Source organism: Neophocaena asiaeorientalis, unplaced genomic scaffold (assembly GCF_003031525.2).
Source record: "Neophocaena asiaeorientalis asiaeorientalis breed wild unplaced genomic scaffold, Neophocaena_asiaeorientalis_V1.1 scaffold246, whole genome shotgun sequence".
NCBI classification, from domain to species: domain Eukaryota; kingdom Metazoa; phylum Chordata; class Mammalia; order Artiodactyla; family Phocoenidae; genus Neophocaena; species Neophocaena asiaeorientalis.
In genome coordinates this window covers 3,259,362-3,286,136 of record NW_020174551.1, presented here as the reverse complement: position 1 = coordinate 3,286,136, position 26,775 = coordinate 3,259,362, and the positions used below count along the sequence as shown (strand labels likewise).

The 26,775-nt window shown below is 37.8% G+C and overlaps 2 protein-coding genes across 7 annotated transcripts in view; both read left to right on the top strand.

Moving 5' to 3' along the window:
- The window catches only part of HYCC2 (hyccin PI4KA lipid kinase complex subunit 2), a 71,395-nt gene extending 61,754 nt beyond the window's left edge, over positions 1 to 9,641 (top strand). For all 5 annotated transcript variants that reach the window (XM_024757306.1, XM_024757309.1, XM_024757305.1 and 2 more), the window contains one exon: positions 1,918 to 9,641. In XM_024757306.1, the coding sequence (XP_024613074.1) occupies positions 1,918 to 2,519 (602 nt within the window). In that variant the 3' untranslated portion in view covers positions 2,520 to 9,641. The remainder of the gene's footprint in view (positions 1 to 1,917) is intronic.
- A 14,285-nt stretch (positions 9,642 to 23,926) lies between these two features.
- The window catches only part of ORC2 (origin recognition complex subunit 2), a 53,317-nt gene continuing 50,468 nt past the window's right edge, over positions 23,927 to 26,775 (top strand). For both annotated transcript variants that reach the window (XM_024757326.1, XM_024757325.1), the window contains exon 1: positions 23,927 to 24,195. The gene's annotated coding sequence lies outside the window, so the exon portion shown is untranslated. The remainder of the gene's footprint in view (positions 24,196 to 26,775) is intronic.

The following is a 26,775-nucleotide window of genomic DNA, read 5'->3' as shown; positions in this document are numbered from 1 at the left end:
TTTTAAAGTTGTATTTATTATATGTTGAGATTGAAGGGAGAATATGAGCCCATCACCTACCTTTATCCCGATTGTGAAGTAACATTTTATTTTGTGACTTTTAAAAGCTGAATTTAAAGTTATTACTAAACTGAGGACAACGCTTATGATTAAAGTATATTCAGTGTTCCACTATACTGAAATAGCATTTCTTAGTATATAAAATATCAGTAGATTCTCTTGCATGGTGGTTTTTATGTTATCATCATCTCTTTATGGCCATATTGCTTGGGCATCAGATCTGCATGTGGCAAGATTCAGAAGCTAGCACTAAGTCTCTCAGTCTCCTTTCCTAACCATATATATACCCAATGATACATTTCTGTTCACTCCTAGTTTTATATTACTGATATTAATTCTGAACCAGTAACTGTCTTTTCTTGGGCATTGTGGAGTTCTTTAGAGTAATTGTAAATAAATTGCTAAGATGATGTCATATAAAGTTTTTGTTTTGCTGTATATTATATACGGTTCTTTTGAAGAAGGGGTTGAGAGAAGTGGTGTCAGCTGCATTTTCATATGGCTTTGCATGATGAATAAAGATTGTTAAACTGCTGGATATAACAAGATGCCTTTTGCTTTAAGGATAGCCTAGTTCATTCTTCTTTTGAAGCAAAGAAATAACTAATCCATATGAGAAAACATTTTAATTTTTTTCAGGTACTGTGTTAAATAAAGATTGTGTTTAAGTATTTCATGTATATTTTACTTAGGTAATTTGTATCTCAAAGTAATGTTTTTTCAGATTTTTTTCCTAACATTTTACCTTAACTATAATATTGATATCTGTATGTAGATTCAGATTTAACTTTCTTACAGTCTGGTAAACATATTTAAAAGGTAGCAAACTGCTATCAGTTTTTGAAAGAAACAAATGTTCTACTTTCTAAGAGAATGTTGATCATACTTTCAGTAAGAGAATTGGGCTTTCTGGAAACCCCAAGCTAAATATATTATATATGCTTCCTTTCTTACAAAATCCCAAGATAAGGATTCTTTCATTAACTGCAGTTTCTGCATGAAACGTAATGAGACACTATAGTATTTTGTGATCCCGACAATAATATATCTCAGTACTAAAAATATTATGGAAATACATCATATAAAAATTATTGTATATATTATTTATATATTATAAAATAGTAAAAATTCTTCCTCAGTATCCCTGCTGGTTCCCTACCCTTGCTCTCTGATAATCAAATATTTTCGCATTAATCGATCAAGAAAAATATGGAAACCAGTGAGTAGAGATTTTCATAAGACAAAATGTGAATATGAAGTTACTGGAAGCAATCTAGAGTTTTTAGTTTAGAGTTAGAAGATGTACTAGTTCCATGTTAAAGGTTTTAAAGCCATTTAGAAGCATTAGCTGTTGAATAAATATAAAATTTCATTGTAGTTAAAAAGGGTTTGGGGATGAGTTTTTGACATTATTCTGGGTGACTGAAATTAGAAGGGGGTCTCATTTGTAAGTTCTATTTTATGATAGGTTAAGGAAGATATGAGGAAAAATTTTTGTTTTTTTAAATAGATATGGTCACCTCAAATTGACAAAGTGTATCATAAAGATTTATGTAACAAAATGTTGTATTTTACCTTAAGTTGTTTTGTGTGTCTAAATATTGACGGTATGCTAGGTTTGTTTGTGGATAGTTTTACAAAAGCTAGCCTAATTAAAGCTAAATGAATAGAATGAATAACATTAGAATTCTAGATTAAGGTTTCTTTCCCTAAATTATTTAGGGGAAGTGTTGATAGCAAGGGCCATTGCTGACCTATAGCAAACATTACCTAGGAGATAAGGTCAGTTGAGTTGTTATTCACAGCTGCTTCTTATTTATTTTAGCTATTGCTGAGTCTGTCTGATTTGTTTTTTAGGTGCTGAGGGTGTAAATGGAGGAGAGGAGTCGGTAAACCTGAATGATGCAGATGAAGGATTTTCATCAGGGGCTTCCCTCAGCAGCCAGCCAGTTGGGACCAAACCATCCTCCTCTTCTCAGAGGGGAAACTTAAGGAAAGTAGCAACTGGGCGTTCAGCCAAGGATAAAGAAACAACTTCTGCTATCAAATCCAGTGAGAGCCCTCGAGATTCAGTAGTTCGCAGGCAGTATGTACAGCAACCACCTGATCTTAGTGTAGATTCAATTGAGCTGACGCCGATGAAGAAACACCTGAGCCTGCCTGCTGGCCAGGTGGTGCCAAAAACTAATAGTATAAGTCTAATCCGGACAGCCAGTGCTTCCTCAAGTAAATCGTTTGACTATGTAAATGGCAGTCAAGCAAGTACCAGCATTGGGGTTGGCACTGAGGGTGTTACTAATTTAGCAGCTAACAATGCTAATCGATATTCAACTGTCAGTCTGCAGGAAGACCGGCTAGGTCAAGCTGGAGAAGGTAAAGAGCTCCTCAGCCCAGGGGCTCCCTTAACCAAGCAGTCTCGATCCCCAAGTTTCAATATGCAGCTAATATCCCAGGTGTAGTCTTGACATCCTCTCTCATCTTTCTGCTTACCTTCTAAACTGAACATTTCATGTGCAAGAAGACACTTCATCCCACTTGTGAAAATATTGGTCATCATAAACAGATTTGATTTAGTTTAGGTATCTTCATACTGTATTTTGTATGGAAACAGCAATAAGGTTTTGTTTTCCCTCCTTCCTATATCTTCTCTTCACCTATTCCTTGTAAATGTGTTTGTGAAGCAGTAGAAAATGTTTGTGTTTTCCACACCTTCCTTTCTCCTTGGGTGAAGTGCAATCCATCGTAGGCTGATCGGTCCCATTTCAACACTGTGAGACTGAGGTTATGTTAGAGGAAATGGTGTATATGATCCCTATGAATGATTCTTCAGCTTTTGTTTAAAAAAAAACGGGTTTGTTCTCATAATCTATGAAGATTACTGGGTCATATTTTTTCTCTCTTAACCAGGAGTGCCTCAGAGATTCTGCTATGACTTTGGACTTCTCTGAGTCTGTGCAATTATTTTCTTGAGAAGCATGGGGAAAGGTGGTAGACTGCTGCACTTTTTCATTAAAACGAGGGTGGCTCTTTTTTCCCCCATCTCCTTTATCTCGAGGACACAATGTTCAATTACTGAGGCATTTAAATCAAGTTGTAGCCACCTCTGCTGGAGGACAGGGCTCTAAGTTGATTGTGTAATAGATAATGCACTTTCTCAATGGCTCTATAGTCATTATTAACATGTCTTCCCTCCTCCCCACAAGGACATAAGGTCATTTCTGTCCTTCAAGTTTGAACAGCTAATAAATCAGAGAATCCAAGGGGCATGTTCTATTTCCCAGGAATGATTGACACTTTGGTGCTGGGGTTTTATGGGGGGAGGGGGTAGTTTTTGTTTAGCTTGTGTGGGATTGTGTGTGAGGGGAAGTTTTGATTGTTTTTTTTTCTTTTCCTTTGTGAGCTGTTGATGACTGAAGTAGAACAGGTACGTCTTCAGGTAAAGAGAGGGATTTCTCAACCCACTTTCTGTGATGTCAGACTATTGGAGAAACCCTTTCAGCTGCTTTCTAGATGTACCTAAATTCAGTCAGATATTTTGGATTAAGAAACCTGAAGTCCTGATAGATCATATACTCCAAGGAAATACATCAGGGACAGATAATTGGCTGAAAACACTGATGCTTCAATGTGACGCATTTTTATAGAACATTTCTACCAGGGGGTACTGACTTGATTTCTCCTAAAAGGACCACACTGCCTTTGTGTTTAATGTAATGCAATTTGTGTACCTTCTAATCATATATCTGCAAAAGTTTCTCATTTTTATAAAAAATCATGCCAGTAAGCTAGATGTTGAATGTATGTACGTAGCATTTGGTAACTGTGCTAAGAGGTTACAAAAGTGCATTATTGGTTTAAAAAAATTTTTTTTTTAGTTCTGATTTGGTTGGATAAGGTTTCTTTATGACCTCTTCTGGGTCTCAGGCTCTAATGCTTGATTGAAATAGAAGAAAATATACTGGTTTTTGAAAATCAGTGTATTGTGACTTGAACTGCTATACATTCTTCCACACAGTATGTCAGAGTGATTAGTGCTTTGTACATTTAGACATTTTTATTTTATTGTTCTGAAAGAAAAATATACTGAATTTATAGAAAGCAAGTATTCTCCTAATTAACAAAGTTTAAAATATTATCTCTACTGATTAAAATTACAATAGATTTTGATAAATAAAATAACCAGAAAAATGCCTCTTGTTTTTTTCACACCTAAAAATCTACCCATCCCCCCCACCTTTTATTGTAAGAGGTTTTTGTAAGGGACTTTCTGTTAGAATCTTTATAAGAACAGTGAGATGCTTGTTTGAATTTGGTGGTGTGTAATATTTTTCAGCTCACATGAAAATGGAAAGCTAGAACCTGAACTATTACCTACAACATTGCCAAAGTCCGGGAGAAAGCTAAAAGTTGATAAACAGAGATTTGTTGATTGTGTATATATATATGTGTGTGTGTGTGTGTGTGTGTAGTGTGTATATGTATAAATCACAAAGAATATTTTAGATATCCCTTACTTCTTTTAATTTAAGGGATGTCAGATAAATGATTTAAAAGCAACAAAATAAATGAGGTGTAAAGGTCTGTAACATACAGAGTTTCAGGTGTGAAAGGAAAAGAGCATTGTACTTACCAGGGGGTGAGATCTTGGCCATGGCTGGAGATCAGTCACTTTATGGCAGGAATGTCTGGTTGATTTAAGAGACTGAAGGGTTGTTTTTAATTCAACACATTGTGCATTTATTGGCATCTAAATCTACCATGATTTTAGTTAAAGCACAAAAAAATACCAAATAATACCAAATTACAACAGAGGCTATAATAAATATAATAAGCTCTCCCTCTCGTTTGTTAGAAATCTTACATTATACCTGAAAAGTTTGTTCTGAAAAACTTTCACCTTAGAGAATTTCATTTATTTCTATGTGTATTCGTATATATTTTGTACATATACATAGCTGTTAATATTTCATTATCCTCTAACATTTGTGTTCCATTCTTTTAAGTGATATAATTTGGCCCCAAAGAAGAAACATTTCATTTAGTTCAAATTTTGCATTCAGGGTCTTAGAACAGATTTCCTGTGCAAGATATAGTTAAAATGGAATGAGTCAGTCATAAACCATAGTCACATTTTCTAAGAGATTTTTGATATTCATTTGCATTATTTATTGGCATTTAATGTAAAATAGTTTTGAGATATACAGCTGTTACAAATATATGCCAGCAATATTCACACTTTTTCCTTTAACAACCTTTTGTTTCTATACTTTCTAATTTCCATTTTAAAAAGTTCTTCCATTTATGGACAAGCTAGTTAGGGAGAAAATACTTGTTTTCTATAAAAAAAAATTTGATTGATGCCATCTATACCGGGTTTGATTAAAAAATACAAAGAAATATCTGAAAGCTTTGGGAACTCTTCACTATGACATTAATTTGTAATCATGTTACTAGAACATTTACGTGTTCTAGAACAAACCAAGTGTAAAGTGAAAGCTACCTTGGAAGTAAGATTTTTAAATATAAAAATATTTTGAGAATCTGGAGGGGGTTGATGGTTCTAATTTGAAATCCTGACCCCTACCACCATTCTTACCCTCCTGATGACGCTCCTGTGCCTGTTTATTATAGAATCAGAATTTTTGTGCTAAAGAGCCTGTAGAGATAATCTAGCCAGTCTCCCAGCACCCACCCCTCCATATCCATCCTCAGGAAACTGAGGCTCGGAAAGGTTGTAATGTGATCAGAGTCACATAACTAAGAAGCAGAGCCAGAATTAAACTCCTGTCTCCCGTTGAATGCGTATTAACACCCCACTGCCTCCTTTTACTTGTCCTATGGTAAATGTAACACTCTCCACTTCTGTAGCTTCTTTACAGTTCTGGTCTAGTAGTTGGTGAATACAGCATGTGAAGAAAGGTACTAAATCCAGAAAAAAATGTAGAGTAGTAAACATAGATGGGGAAGTGTTGGAAATGTAGGTATCTATACCACAGATATAAGGATAGATACATTTTTCTTATTCTAATTTATGCCTTACTATTTTCTGCCACATAGCAGTTGAATGCTGCCATTTTATAGTTGATTATATTTCTGGGGATTTATTTAAATGCAAAAATAAACCCAATGAAATGACTTTGATCAGTGTTTCTAGCTGTCTTAAGTAATTTTTGAATCAGCCAGCTTTCACAGTCACCTAGATGGCAAGTTAATTGTATTGCACAGTGGAGTGTTACAAAGTAAAGATTAAATAAATTTGATTCCACAATTTCTAATGTAAAGAGGTTGGACCTTATTTGTGCCCAGAGCAGATAGATAACAGCAATATTTCCTTATGTAATTGAAAAAGGTATATAGTGTGAAGCTTACGGTTCCATAACAGAATGGTGACCATGTCATTTAAAGTGTATATACAGGATAAAATATCTTAGTTGCAGTAGTCTCACCTATATAAGCTCAATATTTCCAACCTACATTCTCAAACTCCGCTTAGTAGTTTTAAAGTAATTATAATTATTTATTAGACACTGGAATACTGAGAATAACTTCTTTCAGATTGTTTTGTTTGCACTATTTTTGTGACTATTTTAATGAAGTGGGGTGTTTTTGCTGCCTCACTTGGAAAGGTTAGTATGGGTCCATTTTTTGAGTAGTTGTTGACAATCAGTTGTCTCATTTACTTCTCTGCATATTCATTTGTAACTAAAAACACTAGTATCTGTCTTTAGTGGGTAGTACACTATTTATACAAACACTGGCAAGGAAGATCTCTCCATTTCTGATCTTAGATTACAAAGTGAGGTTTATGGTTTTGTTTTTTTTTAAATCAGTATTCAGTTACATACTTGTTTTTCAGTTTAACAATGTTTAAAGGCCATGCCAGTGGTCAGAAAATCTACAAGAATTTCAGAGCAACTTTTCTATACTATGGCTATGTTAAACAGTCTGAACCTGAGACTTTTTATCTTTCAAGTTGAATGAATTGTCATGTTTCAAACCACGAAGTCGGTTGAGACACTTATTTGTAATACTTTAATTTTTTTAAAGTGCTTTTTAGAAACAAATTGTTTGAAAACCAATTAGAAATAATTGATAGCTTAAACTCTAAATATTAGAATATTTGCCAGATTATAAGAAGATGAAATGCAGTGTAAAACTGTTAACATGCTAAAAAAAAATCATGAGTCACCAGATTGCTACAACTTTCCATTGCCAAGGTGGTCATGTTGATAAATGTAAGACATAAATTTTAGTATTACCTGCGTTGTGTACCTAATGGGTATATCATATTGGCACTGAACATACATAGGAAATATTATTCAAAGAGTCAACCAGTGTGCACTTAAACTATATTAGATTTTTGGCGGTGCCAGAAATTTGTGTGGTGATCTCAACCCATTAGAATTAGAGGAGTCATATCATCCAACCTTCCCCTGCCCATGTAGGTACATTCCTTCTGAACCTGACCACACAACCACAAAATTTTGGTTAACTTCAATCTCTTCAGTATTTTTATAGTCTTTGCCATTAGTCACATGAGAAATACAAGAGCAAACAGTTCAGGATAGACATTAGCAGAAAGCTGGGAATGATGTGAAATAACTGGCAGCATAGTACAGATATGTAAGTTCTATGTTTTGTTTCTGGATTTTAAGAAATTGTTTACAAATTAAGTCACATTCGGATGTCTGCTATTATGCTATTCTGTTTAATATAGATTTTACCCCCAAAATTAGAATTAGGTGTAGCTTAAAGTATAAATGAGTCTTTTTTTCATAATAGCATACCTGGAGGTAGGTTTAGTAAAGAAAGTCTTTTGTTTTCAAAGAAAATGAAGTTAATTGGACCATCCATCCCCAACTACAGAATTGATATCAATCTGGTTTGCTGTATTTGAGTGTCAAAAGTGCCGTGTTAATTATATCAGAGGAAGTTCTTCACATCTTCATAAATTACAGAATTTACCAAAGAAAATGTATTAACCAAATATAAATTTCGGAGTACCTAACTGTTAAGGAATGAGGCCCCATTAACATAAAGGATTGATTTCTAGCCCTGGGGGAAATGTCCTTCCATCTGGAACAGATATACAGTACTTACAAGATTCCATTTGAGGTTTTCTTATCATGTTGGTAAAATGTCAACATTTATACTTCCAGCAAAAGTACCAGTGAAAGGTTAGGTCCAAATATTATTTCTTATGGCACATTTTCATGTCTCCTTAACTCAGACTGAGGATTCTGCTCATCAGTATTAAATAAAAGGGGGAGGGAGGAATTCCTAAAATTGGCATATTGTATGATATTGTGACTTTTAAAAAATAAAATTGGGTAAATTATGGAAATGTATCTTTTTAAATGGGCAATGCCAATTATATCTAGTAAATATGATATTGGCTAAAACAGTATGTTTACATATTTATGTACATGATCACTCTGGGTATTTTTTTTTTCTTTGCAGAAAAACAGGATTGGGTTCAGAAAGCTGAAACACTCATTTTTAAATGTATAGCTTAATAAGAACTAATGGATTTACTTAAACTATTAAATAATGATTTTTTTTGAAAATATAAAACAGTATATTAACTGATGTTCCAAACAGGCTATATGTATTATTTTTTTCGTATCAGGTGGTAGTTAAAAAGTAATGAATGTGTTGATCAGCTATCTTAGAAAAGAAGATTGGCTTACTAACAATTACTAATGTAGGTTTTTGTGGGTTTTTTTAAGTTTTATCACCCAAACTGAATTGAGAGATATGTTCAATATTCTTTGTTGGTTTTAAAATATTTGTAATAAGTTCATTAACTACAGTGGATTCTTATTCTAAAAATTATGCTGGCTTTACATTCAGTTTAACTGGTTAAGTGAAACAGTTTTTATGGTGCAGATTATTTCCCCACTTTCTCATAATAATTTGGCTTTCCTGAGCTACAATTTCTGAAAAGTTTTTACTGCTGTAGCATTAGGTAGTCTGATCTCTGTCACAATGGACAAGTATACAGGAAATATCCCACTTGCACATGTTTGCTTCATAAAAGGATATAGATTGTATAGGTCAGCTCTTGCATTTTTGTTTGTCTTTTAACGAGCATCAACATATTGCTTGGTATAAACTCAAGTATTCAGAGAATAGTGCTGGTTAAAATTTAAATAGGCTAGGCATGAAGAAAATATGATCTCTGTTGACTGACGTCCTTTCAAACTAGGACTAGTGAAAACATTCATTTTTTTTTCAGAACTGAAGAAAAAAAACCGTACATTTAAGATCATATTTATTGGTGCATGTAAGCCATTATCTTAACTGTCTTACTGAACTGGTTAATGCTGTTGATTGTTGAAATGTGAAATGTAGTCACTGTTGACCTTGTAAATATCTGCCAGAGATGAAAAAATATTTTAAGTTATTGTAAATAAAGATGTATAAAATTCATTAACAGTCTGCAATGCAGAAACATATCTAAGATGTTAAATATTGTGTTTCTTGAGAGATGTGTACTTTTTCCCTAGATGTATCTAGATATATTAAGAATGTAAATTTTCTTTTGTACAGTATAAAATACAGCTTTATTTGGCTTTTGACTGGATTTCCCGGAGTTAATTTTATATCTACCTAAGTTTCATAGCTTAAAATTGTCCTTCATTGCATTTTTCAAAGCATGCAATTTTATCTATGCATGTGTGAACTTTTTACTTTTTAAATTTATTTTTCTAATACAGCAGGTTCTTATTAGTTATCTATTTTATACATATTAGTGTAAATGTGTCTCCCAGTACCAGTCTCCCAGTTCATCCCACCCCACCCCCCGCTTTCCCCCTTTGGTGTCCATACGTTTGTTCTCTACATCTCTGTCTCTATTTCTGCCTTGCAAACCGGTTCATCTGTACCATTTTTCTAGATTCCATATATATGCGTTAATATACGATATTTGTTTTTCTGACTTACTTCACTCTGTATGACAGTCTCTAGGTCCATCCACATCTCTGCAAATGACCCAATTATGTTCCTTTTTATGGCTGAGTAATGTTCCATTGTATATATGTACCACATCTTCTTTATCCGTTTGTCTGTCGATGGGCATTTAGGTTACCTCCATGACCAGGCTATTGTAAATAGCTCAGCAGTGAACATTGGGGTACATGTGTCTTTTTGAATTATGGTTTTCTCAGGGTATATGCCCAGTAATGGGATTGCTGGCTCATATGTCATATGTAGTTCTATTCTTAGTTTTTTTCTTTTTTCTTTTTTTTTTTTGCGGTACGTGGACCTCTCACTGTTGTGGCCTCTCCTGTTGCAGAGCACAGGCTCCGGACGCACAGGCTCAGCGGCCATGGCTCATGGGCCTAGCTGCTCCACGGCATGTGGGATCTTCCAGGACCGGGGCACGAACCTGTGTCCCCTGCATTGGCAGGAGGATTCTCAACCACTGCGCCACCAGGGAAGCCCCTAGTCTTAGTTTTTTAAGGAACCTCCATACTGTTCTCCATAGTGGCTGTATCAATTTACATTCCCACCAGCAGTGCAAGAGGGTTCCCTTTTCTCCACACCCTCTTCCAGCACACCCATTCTAACCGGTGTGAGGTGATGCCTCATTGTAGTTTTGATTTGCATTTCTCTAATAATCAGTGATGCTGAGCAGCTTTTCATGTGCTTCTTGCCCACCTGTATGTCTTCTTTGGAGAAATGTCTATTTAGGTCTTCTGCCCATTTTTGGATTGGGTTTTTTTTTTTTTAATATTGAGCTGCATGAGCTGTTTATATATTTTGGAGATTAATCCTTTGTTGATTCATTTGCAAATATTTTCTCCCATACTTGGGTTGTCTTTTCGTCTTGTTTATAGTTTGCTGTGCAAAAGCTTTTAAGTTTCATTAGGTCCCGTTTGTTTATTTTTGTTTTTATTTCCATTACTCTAGAAGTTGGGTCAAAAGAGATCTTGCTGTGACTTATGTCAAAGAGTGTTCTTCCTATGTTTTCCCCTAAGGGTTTTATGTGTCCAGTCTTTAATCCATTTTGAGTTTATTTTTGTGTATGGTGTTAGGGACTGTTCTAATTTCATTCTTTTACATGTAGCTGTCCAGTTTTCTCAGCACCACTTATTGAAGAAACTCTCTTTTCTCCATTGTATATCCTTGCCTCCTTTATCATTGATTATAGGTGCATGGGTTTATCTCTGAGCTTCCTATCCTGTTCCATTGATCTATATTTCTGTTTTTGTGCCAGTACCATATTGTCTTGCTTACTGTAGCTTTGTAGTATAGTCTGAAGTCAGCAAGTCTGATTGCTCCAGCTTCATTATTTTCCCTCAAGATTGCTTTGGCTTTTGGGGTCTTTTCTGTCTCCATACAAATTTTAAGATTTTTTGTTCTAGTTCTGTAAAAAAAATGCCATTGGTAATTTGATAGGGATTGCATTGAATCTGTAGATTGCTTTGGGTAGTAGAGTCACTTTCACAATTTTGATTCTTCCAATCCAAAGACGTGGTATATTTCTCCATCTGTTTGTGTCATCTTTGATTTCTTTCATCAGCGTCTTAGTTTTCTGAGTACAGGTCTTTTACCTCCTTAGGTAGGTTTATTCCTAGGTATTTTATTCTTTTTGTTGCAATGGTAATAAATGGGAGTGTTTCCTTAATTTCTCTTTCTGATCTTTTGTTGTTAATGTATAGGAATGCAAGAGATTTCTGTGCATTAATTTTGTATGCTGCAGCTTTACCAGATTCATTGATTAGCTCTAGTAGTTTTCTAGTGGCATCATTAGGATTCTCTATGTATAGTATCATGTCATCTGCAGTGACAGGTTTACTTCTTTTCCAATTTGTATTCCTTTTCTTTTTCTTCTCTGATTGCTGTGGTTAGGACTTCCAAAACTATGTTGAATAAGAATGGTGAGAGTTGACATCCTTGTCTTGTTCCTGATCTTAGAGGTAGTGCTTTCAGTTTTTCATCATTAAGAATGATGTTTGCTATGCATTTGTCATATATGGACTTTATTATGTTGAAGTAGGTTCCCTCTCTGCCCACTTTCTGGAGAGTTTTTATCATAAATGGGTGTTGAATTTTGTCAAAAGCTTTTTCTGCATCTATTGAGATGGTCATATCGTTTTTATTCTTCAGTTTGTTAATATGGTATATCAAATTGATTGATTTGCATATATTGAAGGATCCTTGCATCCCTGGAATAAATCCCACTTGATCATGGTGTATGATCCTTTTAATGTGCTGTTGGATTCTGTTTGCTAGTATTTTGTTGAGGATTTTTGCATCTATATTCATCAGTGATATTGGTCTGTAATTTTCTTTTTTTGCAGTATCTTTGTCTGATTTTGGTATCAGGGTGATGGTGGCCTCATAGAATGAGCTTGGGAGTTTTCCTTCCTCTGCAAATTTTTGGAAGAGTTTGAGAAGGATGGGTGTTAGCTCTTCTCTACGTGTTTGATAGAATTTACCTGTAAAGCCATCTGGTCCTGAACTTTTGTTTGTTGGAAATTTTGTAATCACAGTTTCAATATCATTACATGCGATTGGTCTGTTCATATTTTCTATTTCTTCCCGGTTCAGTCTTGGAAGGTTATGCCTTTCTAAGAATTTGTCCATTTCTTCCAGGTTGTCCATTATATTGGCATAGAGTTGCTTGTTGTAGTCTCTTAGGATGCTTTGTATTTCTGTGGTGTCCGTTGTAACTTCTCCTGTTTCATTTCTAATTTTATTGATTTGAGTCCTCTCCCTCTTTTTCTTGATGAGTCTGGCTAATGGCTTATCAATTTTGTTTATCTTCTCAAAGAACCAGCTTTTAGTTTTATTGATGTTTGCTATTGCTTTCTTTGTTTCTGTTTCATCTGTTTCTTCTCTGATGCATATGATTTCTTTCCTTCTGCTAACTTTGTGTTTTGTTTGTTCTTCTTTCTCTAGTTCCTTTAGGTGTAAGGTTAGATTGTTTATTTGAGATTTTTCTTGTTTCTTGAGGTAGGATTGTATTGCTAAAAACTTCCCTCTTAGAACTACTTTTGCTGCATTGCATAGGTTTTGGATTGTCGTGTTTTCGTTGTCATTTTTCTCCGGTATTTTTTGATTTCCTCTTTGATTTCTTCAGTGATCTCTTGGTTATTTAGTAACAGATTGTTTTTTGTTTTTAAAGCAGAGGCTACAAGATCTCTTTTAAATTAATTTATTTTGGGCTGCATTGAGTCTTTGTTGCTGCACACGGGCTTTCTCTAGTTGCGGCGATTGGGGAATCTCTTCGCTGCAGTGAGTGAGCCTCTCATTGTAGTGGCTTCTCTTGTTGCAGACCATGTGCTCTAGGTGCATGGAATATCTTTTTCCATCCCCTCACTTTCAGGCTGTGTGCGTGCCTTGGTCTGAAGTAGGTCTCTTGTAGACAGCATATGTACAGGTCTTGTTTTTGTGTCCATTCAGCCAATCTGTGTCTTTTCATTGGAGTATTTAATCCATTAACGTTTAAGGTAATTATCGATATGTATGTTCCTATTACCATTTTCTTAATTGTGTTGGGTTTGTTTTTGTAGGTCCTTTTCTTCTCTTGTTTCCCACTTAGAGACGTTCCTTTAGCATTTGTTGTAGAGCTGGTTTGGTGGTGCTGAATTCTTTTAGCTTTTGCTTGTCTGAAAAGCTTTTGATTTCTCCATTGAATCTAAATGAGATCCTTGCTGGGTAGAGTAATCTTGGTTGTAGGTTCTTCCTTTTCATCACTTTAAATATATCCTGCCACTCCCTTCTGCCTTGTAGAGTTTCTGCTGAGAAGTCAGCTGTTAACCTTATGGGAGTTCCCGTGTATGTATTTTTCATTTTCCCTTGTTGCTTTTAATGATTTTTCTTTGTCTTTAATTTTTTTCAGTTTGATTGCTATGTGTCTCGGAGTGTTTCTCTTTGGCTTTATCCTGCCTGGGACTCTCTGTGCTTCCTGGACTTGGATGGCTATTTCCTTTCCCATGTTAGGGAAGTTTTCGACTGTAATCTCTTCAAATATTTTCTCAGGTCCTTTCTCTCTTCTCTCTCTTCTTCTGGGACCCCTATAATGCGAGTGTTGGTGCATTTAATGTTGTCCCAGAGGCTTCTTAGGCTGTCTTAATTTCTTTTCATTCTTTTTTCTTTATTTTGTTCTGTGGCAGTGATTTCCACCATTCTGTCTTCCAGGTCACTTATCCGTTCTTCTGCCTCAGTTATTCTGCTATTGATTCCTTCTAGTGTAGTTTTCATTTCAGTTATTGTATTGTTCATCTCTGGTTTTTTGTTCTTTAATTCTTCTAGGTCTTTATTAAACATTTCTTGCATCTTCTCGATCTTTGCCTCCATTGTTTTTCCGAGATCCTGGATCATCTTCACTATCATTATTCTGAATTCTTTTTCTGGAAGGCTGCCTATCTCCACTTCATTTAGTTGTTTGGGGTTTTATCTTGTTCCTTCATCTGGTACATAGTGATCTGCCTTTCATTTTGTATATATTTCTGTGAGTGTGGTTTTCATTCCACAGGCTGCAGGATTGTAGTTCTTCTTGCTTCTGCTGTCTGCCCTCTGGTGGATGAGGCTATCTAAGAGACTTGTGCAGGCTTCCTAGTGGGAGGGACTGGTGGTGGGTAGAGCTCAGTAAAACTTAAATCCCCTTGTCTGCTGATGTGTGGGGCTGAGTTCCCTTCCTGTTGGTTGTTTGGCCTGAGGTGACCCAGCACTGGAGCCTACATACAGGTTCTTTGGTGGGGCTAATGGTGGACTCCGGGATGGCTCATGCCAAGGAGTACTTCCCAGAACTTCTGCTGCCAGTGTCCTTGTCCCCACAGTGAGCCACAGCCGTCCCCCACCTCTGCAGAGACCCTCCAGTACTAGCAGGTAGGTCTGGTTCAGTCTCCTATGGGGTCACTGCTCCTTCCCCCTGGGTCCTGATGGACACATTACTTTGTGTGTGCCCTCCAAGAGTGGAGCCTCTGTTTTCCCCAGTCCTGTCAAAGTCCTGCAATGAAATTCCACTAGCCTTCAAAGTCTGATTTTCTGGGAATTCCTCCTCCCATTGCCAGACTCCAGGTTGGGAAGCCTGACGCGTGGCTCAGAACTTTCATTCCAGTGGATGGACTTCTGTGGTATAAGTGTTCTCCAGTTTGTGAGTCACCCACCCAGTGGTTATGGGATTTAATTTTATTATAATTGCGCCCCTCCTTACGTCTCCTTGCAGCTTCTCCTTTGTCTTTGGATGTGGGGTATCTTTTTTGGTGAGTTCCAGTGTCTTCCTGTCGATGATTGTTCAGCAGTTAGTTGTGATTTCAGTGCTCTCGCAAGAGGGAGTGAGTGCATGTCCTTCTACTCTGCCATCTTGAACCTATCTCCCTGAACTTTTTAATTTATATGATACCCTATTAAGGAAATTTATAAAATTAAGGCAATATATAGAATTACATATAGCACCCAAAATAAGAAATAACATATAGGCATGAGTGAAATTAATACATAAAATGTGTTCATACTTTTATGTTATTGTTGAGATACAAATTTCTCTCTGAACTTTATAGCAGCCCAATACAAAGAGGCATAGATTAGTCATGTGATTTTCAGATATCCTTAAGATAGAACAAATCAACTTCTCAGGTGAAGCACGACTGTTTCTAATACTGAGACGTTAGGACTAATTTTCTTTCCTGGTTCCTTATAAAAGGAGCCATCATTATTACAATACCATTTACACTCTTCAGCAGTGTATGAAAGTGCCTGTTTTCCTGACAGTCTTACCAGCAGTTAGTTCTCTAATCAATAAACTTTTCACTCTTTCCCACATTGTCTTTTCTAAAGGTAATACTTTATTTAGCCTTCTCTTGGAATGTGGGTTTAATGAAGGGCTGAGCCCCAGGCCTCCTTTTCCCTTCCCTTTACATGCACTCCCTAGAAAAATCTCTTCTATACCTGTTCCTTATGGCTATTATTCCTTATTGATGGACCAAAACTTTGTTTTCTCTTTTATATCTTATGCCTTAATCCAAAATTGCTGGTGTAGATTAGCAGTTCCAGAAGAGTGGCTTAAGGCAACTCACCAAGCCTGGTTTTTTTCTCCTCGACTCTAGTTCTGCATTAGTTAGGAAGAATGAGCTTTCCCAGTTGACAGTTTCAATTTTCCTTTTATTAAATATGTATTACTTGGGGCTTCCCTAGCATTCCCATGGTTAATTCTCCACGCTTCCACTGCTGGAGGCATGGGTTTGATCCCTGTCGGGGAAGTAAGATCCCGCATGTCATGCAGTGCAGCCAAAAAAAGAAAGTATTACTTGCTCATTTTGAAAACCTTAGAAAATACAGAGAAAGTACAAAGGGAAAAGTCACTTTAAGGTACCGTAATAAAATAGTGAATATTAATAAGATAATGGAGGTACTATCCCTCCATACACATACAAGTCTGGTCCAGGTCACAATACTTTATGGTCCAAAGATGTATTAAACAAAAACAACATTTATTCAGTGCTAGGATGTGCCAGGCACCGTTCTAAACACTTTGATGAAAGTGCCACAATTCAATATTCAGTTAATATAAGTGTCTGATAAGTAGTTATTCTTCCTTTATAAGAAAAGGAAAGTTCATCTGTCCAAGGTCACAGAGCTAGTAAATGGTAGAGCTGAGATTGAACCCAGACACTCAGGCTCACAGACTTATGCACTTAACTATCAAGATACTGCTTCATAAAATGTTGATTGTTCTCAGCTATTGGTACACATGCCCTATCCCCACAAGGCCAAGGACCCTGTGGGAGTTGGGAAGGAAGGGGAGATTTGACCTCAGTAGAGCTAGATAACAGGCAAATTAAATCCATGAAAGAATTGAGTCCTAATACCCTAGGTATCCATAGTTATAAATTAACTCTTCTCCTACGTACATCCAATGGTTCTAATTGTGTACTATCCTTAATTATGTACCATTCTCTGGAGAAATGAGAAAATAGTCTTTCTGTGGTTCATATGAGGAACCTCAATTGAGAAAAGCTGGTTTAGACCATAATAAAGAAGAGGCTCCCAGGGCTTCCCTGGTGACGCAGTGGTTGAGTCCGCCTGCCGATGCAGGGGACGTGGGTTCGTGACCCGGTCTGGGAAGATCCCACATGCCGCGGAGCAGCTAGGCCCGTGGGCCATGGCTGCTGAGCCTGCGTGTCCAGAGCCTGTGCTCTGCAACGGGAGAGGCCACAACAGTGAGAGGCCCGCGTACCGCAAAAAAAAAAAAAGAAGAGGTTCCCAAAATACAGAAACCAAAAATATTTTACTTCCTTCCTCCCAACCACCATGGAAAAAAGTGGCCAGGTAACTTAGGAAGAAATCAGTATTTTGTTAGACTTACTTGAAATTATTTTATGATTTAATGTTATTTTAAACTACATGGGAGAGGGTAGAAATAAAAGTCTTTTGTGTTTAGGGCCTCTAAAGGTCTAACTGTGGCCCTAGGTCATAATCCAAATAGGATGGATATAATCTGTGGTAACAGCCCTAGTTTTGTTCAAGATGTTATATCAGAAAGGGGTGGTACTGACTTTTAAAACTTGAAGGGCCAATCACTTTTGGCACTTTGTCTTAGGGAACAATGTTTAGTACACATTGAATGATGAAAACTTTTTTTTATGGCAGATTATGTTAACCAGTACAATCTTATGTTCTGAATCACTGTATAATTTAACTAAAAAGCACTATTACATTCAAAAAGATTAATCACAGGATTTTAAGAAATCTATAGACATTGATTTATTATCAACTGCTATAAATAATGGTGTTAGGCACACTGTAAAATTATTTCTGAATTGAAGATTATATCTAGTTTCCCAGAACTTGAATTACTGTGTGCACATTTTTTAGGGCTTACTCTGCCAAATCTTTCACTGCTAATTTGTGTGTGATTTATGAAGGCCTCATTATCCCTGGTTCAAGAAAATCCTGCAGATAAAATAGCTTCTGGTTACCATATTCTTTTATTCCTAGACGCTAAGAGGTGATCACTTTTGTTTCCTGAGCATTATTAAAATCAATTGATATCTTTAAATATATCTCAGTAGAAATTACTTGCTGAGGCATCTGCCACTGACATTCTAGACCTACTGTACCCCTATCAAGTGTGTGTTTAATGCATAGCATCTAGGTCACTTCATATCTGATAAAAATTTATTGCCAGTTTTCATTCTCCCTAGCTCAGTGGTTTTCACCCCTAGCTGAACATTAAAATCATCTGGGAATTTTTTTTTTTTTTTTTTGGCTGCACCGGGTCTTCGTTGCAGCACACGGGATCTTTGCTGTGGCCTGCAGGGTTGTGGCATGGGGACTGTTAGTTGCGGCACGCATGCAGGATCTAGTTCCCCGACCAGGAATCAAACCCAGGAGCCCTGCGTTGGGAGCTCAGAGTCTTACTCACTGGACCACCAGGGAAGTCCCTGGGAGTTTCTTTTTTAAATTCTGATGAACAGGCCACATTGAGACCCTCTGGAATTGGGATATGGCATCAGTAGTTTGTTTTCTTTAAAGTAAATTTATTTTATTTATTTTATTTTTGACTGCATTGGGTCTTCATTGCTGCACGCAGGCTTTCTCTAGTTGTGGGGAGCGGGCGCTACTCTTTGTTGCAGTGCGTGGGCTTCTCATTGAGGTGGCTTCTCTTGTTGTGGAGCATGGGCTGTAGGCGTGTGGGCTTCAGTCACTGTGGTTCGTGAGCTTAGTAGTTGTGGCTCACGGGCTCTAGAGTGCAGGCTCAGTAACTGTGGTGCACTGGCTTAGTTGCTCCACGACATGTGGGATCTTCCTGGACCAGGGCTCGAACCTGTGTCCCCTGCATTGGCAGGCAGATTCTTAACCACTGCACCACCAGGGAAGCCCAGCATCAGTAGTTTTAAAAGTTCCCCAGGTAATTCTCATGTGCAGTCATTATTGAAGACTCTCCTTAATCCTATGACAATCTTCTGGCATTCATACCTAAACTTTCCTTCCTCCATCCAGAACCACTGACTCAGTAAGAATGTTTTCCTAAAGAAATATATAAAACAGTAACGACAGTATAAGAAAGGCAGTAATCCATTCCATTAAAAAAATATTCTTTTATATCAATGTTGCAATTTGCCTTCTCTAATACCTTAATCAGGCCATTGAACACTATGGGCATCAATACAATTTCACTGCCCCCAAACTTAAGCCCCCAACACTTTGAGGTCCTTGTACTTCTTGGCCTGCCCTAGTTCTATTCCTTTCAGTTTCTGTCCCAAAGCTTTATCACTTTAAGTATCACTTTCTCAGCAGCCTCAACTCTTGCTTCCTCCATAAAATGGAGGTCATCAAGCTAGAACACTCTTAATTTCCTCTTCTCACCTACCACTTAAAAGAACAACTATATCTGCAACTATCCTCATCTCCTTGCTGCCTGCCTCAGAAGATGAAGTATCTCAATTTCTTATTGTACTCAACATCTCTGGGTAATTCTTAATTTTCCCCGTTTGGATTTAATCTATATACTAATGACCCCTAGATATCTCTCTCTCTCTCTCTCTCTCTCTCTCTCTGCTTGACCTCTTGAATGAATTTCAAACTCATATCCAACTGTTTGCAGGATGTTTGAATATCCCTCAGGCACTTCAAAGTCAAGATGCCTCAAGCTAAACTCAATTCTTCTACTCCTTCCCTCTATTTGTAATCTCTCTTTCATAGCACAATTGGGAACTTATACCCAAGCAACCAAACCAGAAACCTGGGAATTATATCTTTCCTCTCCCTTACCTCTATAACCAGTCTCCAAATCTTGCTGACTTTGCCTTTTTTTTGCAAATCCATCATTTCCTCTCAACTTTTACTACTACAGCTCAAATTCATGTCTTACTTCATATCCACACTGCTTTGATAGCCTCCTAACTAGACCCCATGCTCCTCTCAAATTTATCTTCCTTTAGTGATTAATATAAAACTCCTATCAATTATTCAATGGTTCCATCACAGAGGATAAATTCTATGTTCTTTAGCCTGGCCTTTACTTCTCCCAACCCATCTCCTATCATTCTTTTTTTTTTTTTTAAGATTTATTTATTATTTATTTAATTTATTTTTGGCTGTGTCAGGTCTTAGTTGCAGCATGCAGGATCTTTCATTGCAGCGCGCAGGCTCTTCGACATGGTGCTCAGGCTTCTCTCTAGTTGTGGTGTGCAGGCTTCAGGGCACGTATGCTCTGTAGTTTGCGGCATATGAGGTTAGTAATTGTGGCATGCGGGCTTAGTTGCCCATGGCATGTGGGATCTTAGTTTCTTGACCAGGGATTGAACCTGCATCCCCTGCATTGTAAGGCGAATTCTTTACCACTGGACTACCAGGGAAGTCCCTCTCTTATCATTCTTACTTACACTTAGGATTTAAGTAACACCAAACTTTGTATTACCACACCCAGTTTGTATTACCATACTTTCTTCCTGAAATTCCTTCTCCACCCCCCTGTTCTCTACCATTTAAAGTTGGAATGGCCTTTACTCTGCTACCCCACCCTCTTACTCACTTACCCACCAGCCTGAGCTAAATGGTATTTGTCCTAGCAGTTCTCAGTAAATTCTATCTTTGCACTTAACACCTTAGTATTGAAATTATCTGATTCCTTCTACCCAACTAGAATCTTAAGGGTAAGGGATATACCTGGGCGCTATATTCCTGGTACAGGTAGGCGCTCAGAGTTCATTGAATAAACTGAACAGTTCAAAAAAGAAGACCCAAAGACAAAATGGATTTTTTCAAACAGCAAAATTATAAATATAAAGCTTTTCATAAGACTGGCAATAAAAACAAAAGTTAATTGAGTTTCCCAAATTTAGGAACAAATGCAAATATCTCCTAACTTGTCCGCAAGAACTACCTGGTCCTGGTTGATTAACCTAGATCTTTCACTGACATCTATGCAGCTATTTAAGTTATATTTCAATTTGCAACATAGGAACTGGTATTCTTGAATTTGATCTTCTAAAATATGATTTGGGTAAAAACCTCTTGTTTGAATATAAAAATAATTAAACTTGAATAAATGATTTCACATTTTTTAACTCAGTCATCTTCCTGAGGAAGAAGTACATAAAGACATTCTGATTTGTTGTGCTGACAAATGAGATCATTGGTGAAAAAAATGTGCAGCTGATATCTTGATGCTGCAGTCTGCTGTTTAAAAATTAAAATTTTAAGTTATTTCTTTAGAAATCTAAACTTGATGACCCACATTCTTTTTTATATTCCTTCTTTCATAAAGTCTTTATCTCTGAGGTATTTGTAATTACAGTTCAGAATAAATTTTCTTCTAGTTCCTACATAATCCTTTTGCTCCTGGTCTATTTGTTTTGTCTCTTTCAGAATTGAGGCTTTATTCAAGTTTGGTGAAGCAAAAATTGACTGGAAAGTCTGCCTGCAGGGGCAGGGATTATCAGCTAGCAGGTTTCAATGTGGATCAACAGATCAACTGGCTTTTCCCACTGGGGCCTCATCAGTCTTCTGAAGAAGAAGTGTTTAAATAAATGATTAGTTGCCAGTGCTCTGGGAGCCAAACAAGAGAAAATTCCTTCTCTCCCACATAATCTTCCAGTTCCACCCCCACCCCCAAACTCAGTATGACTTCTCATTTCTACTCTGTTGAGTCTCAATCCTCTGGTTCACCTTGTAAACGCCTGCTATTATGCTAAGTACGACAAGAGATGTAGGATCTAATTGTTCCTTGTTTCAGACTTTGACCATTTCTCCAGTTCTCAGTCCCATTCTCCTCTTCTGACTTCAGAGATTCCTGTACACTAATTCCTGAGACTAACTGGAGTTCTGGGACAGGAACAGACTTATTGTCGTCATCCTTTGCTGGCCTGGGTTTCGGCTTACTCTGCTTTGCCTGATCACTATACATCTTCCAAAATTTTATTAACTTATCTCACTTCCTTTCCTGTTCTTTTGTGTGTATGTTTATACTTCAAAAAATTTTTTTGACTCTGTTATTTTAGTGGGATTTCAAGACAGTGTTCAATTCACCATGTTTCATCAGATTCTATTAGAGACTTTTAAAGCCTAGCCCTAAATTTCAAACTATAACCCAATTAACTGCTGGCATCTCTACCCCCTTAAGATATACACAAAATTGACTTGGTCCTCTCTTTCTCTTGGAAAAATCTAATGTTCTAATGTTCTACACAAAATGTGTGTGAATACATGCAGGAGTTGCCATTTTATGATCACCTCTATCTTCAACTTCCACTTCTGAATCCTGGATCTCCATTCTGAATGGTATGGCTCTTTGTTTTTATCTAGCCTAGTATCAATCTAGAAGGGAAACTCAGCTCCTTCCCTCTATTTTCCACACATATACCATTAAAAACAAAATCAAAACCCACTGCTCACACCAAGTCCTCTGAGTTTGCAGAAGAGTTTAGTGAAGATTGGAGGGGGAGATGGAAGAGAGTTTACATCATAGAAACATAAAGAACATATTAGTTGAATATTAAATATTCCCAGATCTTCACATTTTTAAGAACTTTTCAAGCACTTCACTGTTAACTGTTGGCTACGTTTTCTTTCATCTTCCCTCTACTCAGTCCCCCAAATTCTTTATCTCCAACGTACAGAAAATTACCTTTCTCTTTTGTTTTCTTAAATCCTGCTAAACAAAATGGAATACTGAGCTATCCAGGCTACAACCATTTCCATTTCCCAATCTGATGTCCTAAACAGCTTCCAAAATGGTGTGACTCCATCTGTCTCTTCCTTCCCTCTGCTCCCACATTTTACCTCCTTTATCCAGAATGATCTTTCAATACAAATCTGACTAGTGCCCTAAGGGCCAAACTAGCTCTTCATAACAACAGATCCAACGTTGGCACTTGTGGCACTTGCCTCATGGCCCTTTATACACCCACTATATTGATTTGGGCCTTCTACCTGGAAAACTTTACCCCTCCTCTTTTTCTGGCTTAAAGCTACTCAGTCCTCAGGTTTCAGTTTAAATATCTCTTCTTCCAAGAAAATTGTTCCTGAATCTTGCTGTACTTTAATTAGATACTCCTGCCAGTGGTTCGATAAACACTGGACTTCCCAAATCGTAGCATTTTTCTCTATATTGTCTATTCAGTATCTTCCCCTATAGGATCTACTGTGAGGGCAGAGACCGTGCTCAGCTCGCTCAAAAGTGTAACGTTATTATCTTGTAAGCAGGTTTTGTTCTGAATGAATCCAAATAAAATCGTATTATTAGTGGGTGACACTGTTACTCCAGCAGGTTCATTCTTTTTCTTCCTCATTATCTTTTTCCTCAGCTTTCTCTGCATCTATTCCTTCTATTTTCCCTGTCTCTTCATCCTATTAGCAGTCTGATTCCCATCTCTACATTCAGTGCCCCAGCCAAAATTCTCTTCTTACTAGAGAGCATTGCTCCCCGCCTCCCCACCCCAAACCCCTGAGATGCACTTGATCCTACCTTTCACGCCAAATGAGGTAACGTTATAAATAAATAAATAAACTCAAATTCATTCCCATTATCTTTTTCCCCAAAAGAAGGTATAAAGAGAAACCAATGAACACTTTCAAGATTGCGTCAAAGAAGGTGTAAAGAGAAACCAATGAACACTTTCAAGATTGCGTCAAGCCAGAGAGCCCACTCTGCCCACTCCAACTCCTCCAGTTTCCTCAGATCTAACCAACACTTCCTTCTCCCTTCACCGGAAACGGAAAGAGGAAAAGCAAAGCCCAGAACCCAGCGCTTAGGGATTCGTTTTCTTCGGGTTTCTTGTGGGCGAGGCCATCAGACCGGCGCCGACTGGCGGTCAGAGCCGTCGCTCTCAGCCAACGCCACTTCCTATTGGTTCCCTGGGGCTCCGCCTCCTGAGCAGGGCGGGAGATTCGGTGTGAAGGAGGGAGGCTGCCCGTTCCCCGCCCCACTCGCCGGCCTCCGGAGCGTCTTGCTCGACCCTGCGACCCTGCGACCCCGCGACCCCGCTTCTGCACTGCCTAAAAGAATTTGGCCTTTCCCGCTGGGGCCGAAGCCGCTTTTCCAGCGGCGACCATTCAGCGGGGTAGCGTCCGGCAGGCACGAGGCGGCCGCAGCCGCGCCACCCGGAGACCTGGCGGTGCGTGGTTGGGCGGCGGGGCAGCTTGCCTCCCTCTCCTGCTTAGCTCGGGGCTTGTGAGGTGAGTCCAGGTGCACCCAGTCCCCGGCCTTCACCTCGGCACTCCGGGCAGCGTCGCTGCGCCTCCCTCTCTGCCCTCCCCAGGCTGCCTCCGGCCCCGCCGCCCTGAGGACCCTCGGCTGGCCGAGAACGGCCAGCTGGTCAGTTGCGCGAGGCCCAGACCGAAGTCAGTAAATACTTGTTGGGGTGAGAGGCTCCCTCTTTAAAGACCGTTCCTCTGTCCAGCAGTGATGGGCCTTCTGTGCAAGGGGTGTCTGTTACCAACGTATCTGTTTTCCGGCGTGATGAGCCTTCCGCGTGCAGAGGGAGAACTGTAAAAATCCATACCGAAAGTAGTAAGGTGTCCTGGGAGAGGAACAGGTACAGTGAGGGCTGAGGAGGAAGAGATCTTGTCCCAGAACTACCACTGGAGCGAGAACCCTTTGATGTCATCCCAGCCTGGAAGCACCAAATGAATCCTCCTGACTGAACACAGTCACCCTGGGACAGTGCTTGGTTGTAAAATGTTGATAAACCAGACTCCTTTGGTAGAGCTTTTTAAGTTAAAACAAGTTGATGCAGTACTTTTCGCTTTACAGCTGAAATCCTAATAGAACCACTACACCTTCCCCTTAGTCCAATTGCAATCTGAAGAAAAATAGCATGGCCCTACACCTCTGTGTGATGGCACTGCACATTAAATGGGCATCATTCATTCAACATTTATTGAGCACTTTTTTCTGTTAGATGTGCTGACGAAAATTGATCAGTAGTCGATCTAAGAAAGAAGTGGAAAATTTTATTTGAGCCAAACAGGGTTATGCCTCTGAGAACAGCCTCTCAGAAAGCTCTAAGAACTGTTCCGTTTGTTAGAAGTCAAAGCACTGTTAGATGTTTTTGAGACTGTGGGCTGTACATTAAATGGCATATTATTGACAGTTTACACAATCCAAATCTACACATACAAAGCAAAGAGTGGGTCATGGGTCATCCTGGCCCCTTACAAGATAAGAAGGAAGTTATCTCCTAAAGAGATCTGGTTACTGCAGATATGCAATACACACTAAAGTGGAGGGAGGAGGCCCAAGTAGGCAAAGAAAAATTTTATGTTTAAATATGTTTAAATCGTCTTGCCATAAAATATGAATTTTATTTCATCAGACATTTGTTGGGATATGGAGTTGTATAAGAGATCTGCATGGTTAAGTTGAAATTTAAAGTAAAAATACCCGTAGTAAGGAACCTAGTTAGCATTTTCGTAGGCCAAGCGCATGGTCTCATTTAATCGTCACAACTTTGTCCAGAGTCACACAGTTGTAAGTGTGGAGTTAAGATCGGAACCCAGGTTTATCTGATATTAAAATTGGTGCATAGCCACTAAACTATACCACCTTCTTTTTTTAAAGGATTATGTTTGTTTTTAAATTGTAGCAAATCTTTTATTTGCTCTCAAAGGAGAGTGTATTGTGGTAACGCTCATTTGGTGCTGCTGTATTACCTTGTTAACTCCTTGAAAAGAGTCTACTTAAAAGTAAGCAGCCAGACAGTGCCTTGAAGAGTAAGTGGTCACTAAATATTTTCATTTTATTATGCGATTGTACTGGGGTTTTTTTGTTTTTGTTTTCAGAAAATGTTGGAGAAGAAGGAAGGAAAGGTTTCTTTCAAGGTTTTTGTCGAAATTTCAATTTTTTGATTCTGTACTGTATAATAAGATGCCCTTAATATCTAGAAAAGAAAATTACGTATAAATGCATTTGGCTACAAACAAGACTAAGTTAGGCTGCCTCTGTCCAGACAATTCTTACATAAAATACCATACGGAAATTGCCTAGGACAATATTAAGTTGTCTAGAATATTTGTTTTTAAATTTTCCTTGAAAATCTTTTTTTTCCCCCTGAAGGGACTACTAAACTTTTGCTAATCAGAGGTAATGTAACTGACCTTTACTCCTTTTGATTGCCAGGAAGCTAAGAGCCCAAATTCTTTGTATGATTTTATTTTCTGCCTTTCTTTATATGTTCCCTGACCCAGATTCCCTATTAGTGTGTATGTATAGTTTATCATTTGTTGTATTGCACTGCTTATTGCTTCAAATCCTTTGTAGAACACAGCAGTATATAGTTTTAAATAATGTAGCCTATGCTGCTCTTAAAAGTATGCTTGATAGAACTAGTGATGTTTAACCTAATGAACTAGAAACCTAGAGGAACTGTAGAAGTTCTTGGATATTTGAACTGCTGTGTGGGAGAATGACTAAACATATTATGAATAGTTTCCAGAGGTCAAGACAAGCATTTAGGATAACAGATTTGTATTTAATGGCAGGAGAAGTTGTGTCATTTAATAAAATGATCAGGGTCTTTGGAATTAGTTAAACTTGGGTTTCAGCCCTAACACACTTTCTAATTGTGTGAATTTGAGTGAGTAATTTAATCTTTAACCTCAGTTTACTCATCTGTAAATTGGGGGAATTAAATATATTTTAACCATCTCAGAGAATCTGAGGATTTATTGATCTGGTATACATAAAAGTGCCTAACACAGTGCCTGACAAACAGCCCCTTAAAAAACTTTATTTTGTACAGATAGAAAGAAGTTGTG